This window comes from Anarrhichthys ocellatus, unplaced genomic scaffold (genome assembly GCF_004355925.1).
Source record: "Anarrhichthys ocellatus isolate YVR2014 unplaced genomic scaffold, GSC_Weel_1.0 scaffold55, whole genome shotgun sequence".
Classification (NCBI taxonomy): Eukaryota; Metazoa; Chordata; class Actinopteri; order Perciformes; family Anarhichadidae; genus Anarrhichthys; species Anarrhichthys ocellatus.
Window position 1 is genome coordinate 2207170 of NW_022280085.1, and position 10566 is coordinate 2217735.

Sequence of the window (10566 nt, forward strand, 5' to 3'; positions counted from 1 at the left end):
TATATATATATGTGTGTATGTATATGTATGTATATATATATATATGTGTGTATGTATGTATGTATGTATGTATATATATATACATACAAACAAACAAAAAAAAGGCCTGAGAGCAATGTACCTCTCACCCTTTAAACGTCCCCAAGTCTGTGATGCATTGAGGACAGTTTGTCCTGGACTGCTAATGAGTTGAGAATTTCTATATTTTATCTTGATAATTTGTATTCTGTTCCGTAGTCCTGGGAATGTTGGCGGTGCAGGTCGAGAGAGACCCCAAGACGGGGGCCACCGTCGTGAGGTCGGTGGCCCCCGTGTCCTCATCGGCCGGGGTGCCGATGGCAACCACGGTCTTTGACGACGGCAGGAAGAGCATCCACGCCGTCGGCGGATCGGCAAGTCAACCCTCGACCGAAGAGCTCGGGCAGATCCTGAGCTTCGTTGACGGCGTCGGGATGAAAGTGCTGCTGGACGAGGTCGTGTTCACGCCGAACCAGGAAGAGACGGAGATGAAGAGAGTCGATGCCAGCAGAGCGCCGAAGGGACAAGTCGTGTCTTTTTCTACCCGTCGTGTCGTGTCAAAGGGCGACGATCCGCAGTTAGACGTCTCTAGAAGCGACGACTTGGAAGCTGAGCTGGGGATAGAGGAGTGCTCTGCTATGGGACAGGAGGAGGATGACAAAGAGGACGGGAGCATCATGGTGGTCAGAGACATCGCAGGAGAAGTGGGCAACGTGGAGGATCTGAGGTTGGAGGAAGGCCCGGTCACTCTGGTGTTCCTGGGATACAGGGATGGCGACCAAGGAGGCGGCCAAGAGGAGGACCATGAAGGCATGCTCACCGCCCAGCGCGTGATCATCACCGAGGAGGGAGAAGAACACGTCTTAGGACCGGAAACGTCTGCTTCACCTCAGGAAGAGAAAGAGTCCCAAGTGTTTCACGACATCCCCCTGGACGGAAACGGGGCAGGAGTTGAAGTCCAGGGAGAGAACGGTGATGACGGGTGGCAGAACTCATCTTCACCCAGTAAAGCCACTTCCAAACCCAAGACCTGTCGGTGTTGCTCCGTCATGTAAGACGGCGATTGAGGAGAACCGCCTTCTTTGTATCATTTGTAATATTTGTAACACCTCATGCTGCATTGCTGCCTAAATGACTTGAGACTAGACCACCACCTGGTGTGGTCCTAACTGGTTTTGAGCGCCCATCACGTCTGTTCACATTGCCAAAGAAAGAGACGTGTATCATGTTGTGGGTCTGTTATAGCAGCTGTGGGCTGACAACCGCTCTGAGGGACAATCCACTTCCTCCCTCTGGTGGACAAAGTGGAGAATGAAGACAAATGTCTTTGTCCCTTAGGACTTGTTCTGTGCCTTACCAGCCAAAACATGTCCATATGTTTAGCTGTTGTTTAGTCTACGAAATGGAAAAAGTCAAAGAGCAGAAGAATCATCAATATTTCTAACAGTAATCACGGTGTGATTCATTGTGTCTAAATGAATGTTAATTAGAGCGATATTTGTACCAACATCCTTTCTACTACTACTCAGGGCTTTAGCTTCCACGTAGGACACTAGCGATGTTTCTGAGAGTTTTTAATGTCATGGGAGGAGTTTGTATTCTACAATTAAACATGAACATGTTGAGTTTCTTCGACTCAGTCAAAATATTTAAACTAATGGTCCGACATTTTGGGAAACTAGTGCAGCTTCAGAAGGGGCCGATCAACTGACCTCCGGTGATTCTCGAGAACCGCTCATCCAAACAACTTCACTCTCGACACCTTCGCTGCCTCGGGTCCTGAGCAACACACCCGTCAGGTGTGAAGTCAAACAAATCAACGGTTTCCGAGAAAAATTGAAGGACAGGCATACAGACAGAGTCCTTTCATTTCTGTTAAATTAGATACCTCATGGCAGGAGAGCGAAGGTCCAACTGTGGATTGGACTATTTTAGGCTTCAAACATGCATTGACACAAGGGGGTGTGGTATTTAGCCAAAGCATTTATGTTCTCAGCATTGTGGGAAAAGCTTTGAAACTGCATTTAGGCGATAGTATAGGAGGATAAAATTTAAATTTACCATCAAAGATTTTAGAAAAGAAAATTTCACAGACTTCCCAAACTTGTGGAGGTGGAGTAACACTGGGATCTCCATGTCTCAAACCTCGTCTTCATGTCTGCTACGGTGCAGCTATCTAAGTGTCTCATTATTTGTATCACTGTCATTTTTTTATTCGATTGATTGATTAGAGTGGATGTTTAAAGGAATATATGACGATAAAACTGAACAGAATTCGTATGTTCTCCAATTTCTTTAAAATCCCACTTTAGATTTGAACTGTACTTCACAAACATTTGTATGCAAACACAAAAGAAACACAAAACAAGAATATGGGGTTCACATTCAATGTTTCACTAAAGACAAACTAACATTCAGTGGAATAGATGCACGTGAATCACTCCCATGCTGCTGCGGGTCATCTCAACTGCTTCTCAAAGACGGATTTCGTTTGCTCACATGACGCACAGGACAGGACGGTACAGGTGTTACATGTAAGCAGATCAGCTGGATCCTTCATATTTCCATCGGGCTTCGCACTATCGCGCACAGGAGGTGACGGCAGCGCTACAGTCAGGTGGGTCTCTTCCTTCAGCATTTCTACACTATGTGATGATATGATTAGGTATTAATAGTTAAGCTTTATCTGGTTATAGCTAGAAAAACAAATACGGTTAAAGATCATTTCATAATGTTCAAAATTGAGCGAGAATATAACAATTACGCTTTTATCCAAAGTCTATCACATTTCTATGCCGTAGGCACAGCTACGGGAGCAATATTTTGGGGTTAAGTGTCTTGCTCAAGGACACAACATGCGACTAGCGGAGCCGGGGATCGAACCGCCGATCCTCTGATTGAAAGACGGCCCTGCACTCCACTTAGCCACAGTCGCCCAACTAAAAATATAATAACTATATATTAGCGAGAATGATGCAATTTGCATGTGTGCACTAGAGCCATTTATGCCAAAATACTGGATAGTGGAGTCATGTAACTGCCTGTACAATGTCGCTTAAGCAGGCGAGTATTTGAATAGTTTTTAATGGGGTTCTTCATAACAACATAAACAGGTTAAGCTCATTAAGTCGCATTAATATGTCCTGTTGCTTGGGCTCTATACACAGCGTGCTGCTGCTGCTGTAGGCAATCCTGAAACGCAGTGTAGCTGGCATTAAGCCCCTGAATGCAGGTTGTAAATATAGATTCATAGATTTAAACCTGCGGCTCAGGGAACCAGATAATACCGGTATAATGTTCATATTCAGGAGAACACATTTTTGACAAAGTACTCGATGACACTGCGTGGCATTTCTCTGCGATGCGTCAGTGTGAATACACAAAGTGGGTTTGGTTAAGGAGGATCACACACGGTACAAGTCACCGTGGCCCGTGGATAACCGGCATTAACCCGATTGGCATCATGGGAAAGCAGGATTCTCAACAGGGCGAACTGGTGAGATGATGAGAGCCTCTGTGGCCGGCAGACACTGAGCATGGTGTGCGTGCCAAAACAAGACTGAGCAAAGCCGATTACTCTTTCCCTTTGTCAGCAGAATTGGCTGTGCTAGGTCACAGTGGGGGAGAAAAGTCACCCAAACAACACAGAAGCTGTATGCCCGGCTGAAAGAAATGGAGCTATTTTTAAATATGGATTCTACATATTATTGTTGTGATCACTTCAGGCAGAAGAATTATGAAATCTGGATAGTTAAACATCAAAGCCAAGAGAAAGATTTGCACACTTCATATCCTCATGAAGGCGTTGTTGCAAAGCTGGATTAACAGGGCAAAGCACCTTAACCTGGGGCTGCAGAATGCCAGGGTTTGTTTAAAGAAATGCACATTTAACACTAAATATGGACTTAAAGGTGCCCTGTGGAGATTTCCTGTAAAATAACATTTCTTGTTTACATTCCGTCTTACTCGAAACAACACACATGCATTGTGTGCATCCTAGAGGCCGAAACAACGTTGTTAGGCCTCTAGGATTTGCAAAGCAGATTCTTCAAGTTAAAGTTTGAAACCTACATCGTTTCCTTAGTGCTTCTTAAAAAGTTACTGCCACCTGTAGTACAGTGGAATACTGTGAAACTATTGGCAGTAATATGAGCGTCCATGAGAACAAAACAAACATGGACCACTGATAAAAACATTACTCTCTACAGCTACTTGGGGTCAAAAACTCCACAGGACCTGATCTATAACCTGGTTACAACCCTTTCATGCAGAGTGTGTGTATGAAAAACTAGTTTCAAGAACCTCAGTTTTTCATTTTTGAGTTTATAAAAACTGCTGTTTAAGTAAACTACTACACAGCAAACCTGTACACAACATCGCATGGAGAGCGGGATGAACGGGAGTCAACAGAGGCTCCACATGGAGCCCTTGCAGTGGCCATGCCCTGTAGGCTGTAGCAGTCACACAAAAATATGATGAGAAAATAGACAAGACAATAATCTTTATCTATAATTCCTGTAAAGTTTTGTAAACGCACTTTAGTTTTTAATTACAGTTATAATAGAGCTACCAATAATTGATTATCAACTTCAGGGACTCGTGTGTTTCAACTTAAAGGGGAAGACAAAGAGACAAACACCCTGCTTGTGTGTGCTTCAAAGGCTTGTAACCATGGAAACAGAAAAACCCAGGCCACAAGGTCTGCTGTCCCGAGATGAGTGTGGTCTGTGGATGAAGATGGACTCCAACCCTGTGACAGACCACACATTGGTGAGCTGTGGAGAGAAGCCCCAAGATGAGACCAAAGTCCCGGCCGTGATCATGAGGTACTACAGCGTGATGGACGATGAGGGCGCAGACGACGACTTTGTCCCACCTCCTCCGCCCCACACGGCTCCTTTTCTGCCCGCAGAGGGCAGCACAGGTGCTCGGGTGAATAATTCCAGCGTGACCCTTACAAAAGGGGCAGCTGAAGCCGCACAGGCTAATGATAATCCCAGGGGCTTAGACTGGCATCACGGTGAGAGGCAGTTAATGGCATCACAGAACAAGGCAGATGAAGTGATAGTAAGCACAGAGCAGACTTCTAAGGCATCTCTGTCTGAAGACTCCATTCTACCTAAAGACCAAATACCCATGGAGGAAGCATGTTATGATCCAACCGGAAGACGCCTTCAGGAAAACACAACGGGAGACAAAGAATCGGATGAAGAACCTGAGGGTATTGTAATTTTGAGTGAGGGGCAGGAAAAGTGCAGGGAAACTGAGGCGGGAAAGGACAAATACCCAAAACAGGTACCTTCAAGCATCGAGGAGAACTCTGAAAATGAGAGGCATTTTGACAAAGAGAAAGAATCCGGGGACGTTTGTGGTCTTGCTGAGACAGACTCAAAACTAACCACAGAAAATGTTAACTGCGGTGAGGTGGAGACAATTGCCCCGACAGAGTCCGGTCTCCGAGCGAGTGGTGATGATTTTGAGTCCTACGGGCCACCGGAGCTCTTCAAATGCGACCAAAACATGATGGACTCAGCAACCTGTCAGCCACAGGTACAGGACGTCCCAGCAGAGGAGTCCAATGGTGATGAAGAGCATGTTGACACGGGATCTTTGAACTATACCCTCACAAAGTATAACTGGATGAGGAGAGAGAGTGGCGCCACGTCAGTATCCCGACTCTCCATCTCTGAAGGCTCCGAAGAGATGGCGACAAAGGACAAGCAGGGAGATGGGAACAGCAGAATATCTACCGGTATCCAACAAGGGGAGCAACTGCTTCAACGTCTGCAACTACTGCAGCTCCGTCAGGATGCATCTACACCAGAGAGCCCTCACGCCTCCTGGCTGGTTGGCCAGGAGACAAGAAGCGAGACAAAGCGCGTGCTTGGGACTGAAATATATGATTTGAAATCAAGAGAAGCCCACCTGACAGGTGGAGATGAGAAGGAAGAGAGTAGATTTCACTCCATCGAGAGCGAGGGAGTGAGGACGAACCTGAGGGCGATGGAAAATGAGAATGAGAGAAAAGACGTCGAAGCAAAGGCAGGGATGTCTTCGTCAACGACGCCTGTAGAGTCAGAGCATCACAAGATTGCCAGAGCAGAGGCTGGAGACTCTGATGATGATCAAAGTGACAGCTGGGTACCTGCAGACTTGTCTCAAATAGACCCCAAAGAGACATCTTCCTCCCAAATTCCCTTTCTGTCCTCCTGCCACCGACGCTCGGTCGTTGAGACCTGCATTGAGATGCAGACCCTCCAGGAAGCCCAGGAGAAGCAGAACCTGCAGAGAGCCGGTGGTGTCTTCAACCTCCCAGATAATCCGGATGTGCTAGAGATCCCCTTTAAGAACAATATTTTGCTTGAGCCCTTTCTCACCAAGGATGGCCCAGAGCAGCGCAGCGACTGGCAGTTCTCCGAGCAGAGGATGAAGAAGGAGATAAGTCAGGAGATGCAGAGAGAGCTGGTGCTGGTCAACCAGGGGAAGATCCCAGGGGGTTACAGCAAAGGAGAAGTCCGCCAGTTAAGGGAGACAAAACTGCTGTTTGAGACTTTCCAGCAGGATAACACGGAGGGTCTGACAAGGCATCGGAAACCCCCTATGAAAGGTCACGTTTATCCCTCTGTGCTGGAGCGCACGCGTAGCCTGGAAATGTTGTCATTCAAAAGTTGCCCCATTTCCAGAGCACATTCCTTCAGGCTGTATAAAGAGACTGAGAAACACGCAGAAATCTTAAGACCAATGAGTCCAACTTGTGGTTCTCGAGACAAAACGCGCTCGTCTCCCTTCGCAAAACCAGACAAACACGCACCCCTGTGCAGAAGCATGGACTCCATAAACACAGACGTCTCTACGTCGGCTGTGGATACTAGGAGCGAAATCGGGAAGGGAAACGGGGCTCAAGAATCTCCCATCCTCAGAGGAAACCCCTTCTTCAAGTTGCGTCCGGCCCTCGCTCTGAAGCCAGAAGTGGAGAAGGACATCCGGGAGGCCAAGAAACAAGAGGAGGAGCTGCGCAGACAGATATGCACTCTGTACGGAGAGAGCAGGCGGAGTGGTGAAGACGGAGAGAGGTCACGGTTCAAACCGATGCCAGGTGAGTCTGCACGGTCTGTGCCATACGTTCGACATCAGTGGTGGAATACACAGCTCAAATTAGCACCAGTAGTATATAATATATCTAATGCACTATATATAGTATACCACTCAAGGGGCTCATTATTCTCAAAAACAAGTACTTGTACTTTTGATACTTATGTATCAAAAATAAGTACTGCTGTTCCTTTTGATAACTCTGTACTTTTACTTAAGTATCTTATGGATGCATGACTTTTACTTGCAATGGAGTATTTTTACATTGTTGAATTAATACTTTTACTTCAGTAGAAGAACAGAGGACTTGTTCCACCACTGATGACCACGTGTATTCTTGCATGCACCATGGAGGTTAAATTGTACAATATTTGAACGGTTTCAAAATTAACAATATTTCAGTGAAACCCAATCTGATCATTTGGATTATAAATACTGACAATACTATGAAAACATGAGTAGAAAATACTGATGGATTGGATTATTTCCATCAGGCTGTTCAGATGCATCATGTAAACACTTGGATGTCTAATAAGAGTCATTTAGATCTTTATTCATTGCACATCGCGGCCTTCTGACACTCAGTCTGAGCACTTTAATGAATGCCTCCCCACATTAGCATCACCCAGTGTTATCAGAGGAGTCTTATCGACAACTTAGTGTCGGCCCTGTCTTGAGCGGTTAAGGGCGAATCACTCCAGCGGCTGCCGGATCGGAGTCAGCAGATGCCAGCGGGCTCAGTGGCAACATGGAGGCTCCTGTCTGCACCCAAGCTTGAGCCAGGGGCAGTTCTAGTTTGGTTATAGTGTTGTGTAAATACAAATGACTTCAGACAGTTGATAGGTCTTGTTGATAGTATGCACAGCTTGTGTGCATTTTTCTGTTGTTATGGCCTATATGCATGGCAGGAGAGCTTGGAGGCAGCCGGCCAGAGAGTGTCCCATTATACAGCACCGAGCTAGTACTTTCAGCCACGGCGGATGGATAATGATGTGTGGGGTTGACTTGAGGTGAGGATGATGAGGCTTGCATGTGACAGCAACACAATATGTCTGGGGGGGTAAAACTGGGCTAAACTTACGGAAATGACTCATTCTTAAGGTCAAATGAGCTGTGGTGTGTTATCCTAACCATCCATGACACACAATGCTGTATGAGGATGTACAACCCAAATACACTGGGATGTCTTCACTGAGGGCATTTCAGCACAGCTTTGACACTACACTGAAAATATAACCTTCATTGAGTCAAATATACAGTGAATAATGACGTTACATCACATCAAAGCCTTCATTTCAAAGCAGCACCCATTTTAAGCATGTTAAATGTACGCACCTAGAATAACCTAACTGAGGCTGTTGCTATGCCTGTTTTGCCAGAATGCAATAGGAACATTTGCCAGACAAATGTTGCTATTTTTCATTTGCGAAACTGTAGTTCCTTGGTTTTAGAGAGCAGTTGACAAAGACAGGTAACCGCCGATTTTCTTGGCTGAAAAGACAACTGTTGCTAGCTAAGTTTATCAGCTGTGGCTAGGAAAGGAATTATGCTAATGTTAGCTTAATGAGTCGATTTGACAATGTTGTCTCAAGTTGACTTTTATTGTTTCCGGCTGACTAGATTCAAAATGAGAACAGGCATACATGATGCTAAAAGACTTGAGGGTGCGTTGTTTAGTCTGAACCCTGGGGGGTTTACCCCCTTGGTGCGGTTTGTTTAGGTTGGTTTAAATGCTGGATTTGAACTCTGGTTGGGACCAAACAACCGCTTTCTGGCCTGCGCCGAAGGGGTGGTCGTGGACTGCTGTCATGTGAACTCTGGAGTTGGTAATGTATTGTGTGAAAACCATGCGAACTAGGGTTCAATCCCGGGGAAACAGGATTCCCGGGAATACACGTCCAAACTGTTTCACAACAAATATAATAACGGGGAAAAACTAGCTACGTTCTAGGCATGAACCGAAAAAGCTGATGCATATAAAATATAGGTTTCACCACAGAACTATGTAAGTACTTTACGAATGGCCGCGATCAGCTTTGGTAGCCGCGCCAACTAAGATCTGAGTTTGGCTTGGGTTGCTGGAGTGTAAACTTTCCCCAGATCCACTAGTGCAGGACAGAGTTGCTAATGTTAGCCTAAATTCTGATAAAGTAGAACCCCAGGACCGGCATCCATACAGTTGAGAAAGTCTACACAGTGGATGTGCTTGTCGTAAACTTTACTTACAATCAACATGTTACCCCACAAAATAGTGAAGTATGAAAGGCACCCTTTGTGACTTGTACTATTGAACTGATTGAAAGCACCAGCTGGTTCCTTTCAACTGATGTAAATGTTTTGGGTTAGGAAGCTAACACACAGGTTACTACTAGAGGTAGTAAGCTAGTTAGCAGCTACCGTTTGCTGTTTACGTTACGGCAGACTAACAAGGATTAGTGTGATTCAATTTGTGAAATCCTGATTGGTTTAATGTAGAATTGAAGCCTGAAAGTCAAATCCCTTTATAACATCTTGATCCTTTTTTTCTGTCCTTAAGATGTCAGGAAACAGTCCAGGGGGAAACTGGAACGGGTTTGGCCGCCGCCCTCCAAGAAAGACCAGATGAAATCAGAGCAGACACAGGTGATGTGCCAGGTCCAATCACTGTAAATGGCTTACTTCTTGTTTTCTCCATTGTTCTGTACGTACAATCTGTTTCCACGTATTTAGTGTACAACGCTGGCGAGAACAAAGTGAGCCATTGTGTTGTCACCAATTCAGGGAACACTACAGGAAGAAGTTTTTGTTCTTGGCATCTCACAGATTGTTATGTATCATTTTGAAGTCCCTAAGAAAGCACTGATGGTTTATATCAGGGGAAAAATTCAGGTTGAATTTGATTTCAGATATGTTACCGTAAGTGAGGCCTTCTGGATCCTGGGTTAAAAAGACATTAGATTGTAGGTGTTCCCACACGCTATTTGTTTTACATATGCTTGGATTAGTAAGAGTGCTTCTGCAATTGTTCTCCAATTCAGCGGATCAAGACAAGGGAGCTGATCTCCTTCTCTAAATCTGGCTTGTCTTATCTCACAGCAGGAGCCAAAAGTTCACCAAGCAGGAGGTCAGAGGGCTCCTCTGTGGCAGCGCTGGGAGTCCGGCCTGATCAACGGCAAGACGTCAAAAGAAAAGAACTGATGTTGGCCGTTGGGATGTTTTCAACGCTACAAATAGAATAACAACGACATGCAATGTTAGAGCTGCTCAAGCCCAAGATTAAATCAGTATAACCAAAATCTTGAAGTTAGCTCCGGCTTAAATGCTTTTTGTCTCTCTGCTTTGTAGCCGTGTCAAATATCCATTTTGATATTTTTAAAGTCTAGTTTTATTCGCCACATAAATAAAGTAAAAGTATCACTTCAGTCATTCTCTCCATCCTTATGTTTAGTAGACAACACCAGTCCTTTGACTGTAATC

General features: G+C 45.3%; 2 protein-coding genes across 2 annotated transcripts in view; both read left to right on the forward strand.

Moving 5' to 3' along the window:
• LOC116396403 (paralemmin-2-like) overlaps positions 1 to 2079 on the forward strand; it is a 36530-nt gene extending 34451 nt beyond the window's left edge. Inside the window, exon 8 of the mRNA XM_031870999.1 lies at positions 238 to 2079. Within this exon, the coding sequence (XP_031726859.1) occupies positions 238 to 1073 (836 nt within the window). The 3' untranslated portion in view covers positions 1074 to 2079. The remainder of the gene's footprint in view (positions 1 to 237) is intronic.
• A 539-nt stretch (positions 2080 to 2618) lies between these two features.
• On the forward strand, positions 2619 to 10287 carry LOC116396297 (uncharacterized). Its single transcript, XM_031870799.1, has 4 exons — positions 2619 to 2635; positions 4680 to 7114; positions 9647 to 9732; positions 10186 to 10287. Exons 2-4 carry the CDS (start codon positions 4690 to 4692, stop codon positions 10285 to 10287), a joined length of 2613 nt encoding a protein of 870 aa, XP_031726659.1. The 5' UTR covers positions 2619 to 2635; positions 4680 to 4689.
• The last annotated feature ends 279 nt before the right edge of the window (positions 10288 to 10566 follow it).

Excerpts from the sequence above, each read along its gene's own strand:
- LOC116396297 (XM_031870799.1), top strand. The coding sequence starts at position 4,690 with ATGGAAACAGAAAAACCCAGGCCACAAGGTCTGCTGTCCCGAGATGAG. Across the intron at positions 7,115-9,646 it reads ACGGTTCAAACCGATGCCAG|ATGTCAGGAAACAGTCCAGG; the intron begins GTGAGTCTGCAC and ends TCTGTCCTTAAG. Across the intron at positions 9,733-10,185 it reads TGAAATCAGAGCAGACACAG|CAGGAGCCAAAAGTTCACCA; the intron begins GTGATGTGCCAG and ends CTTATCTCACAG.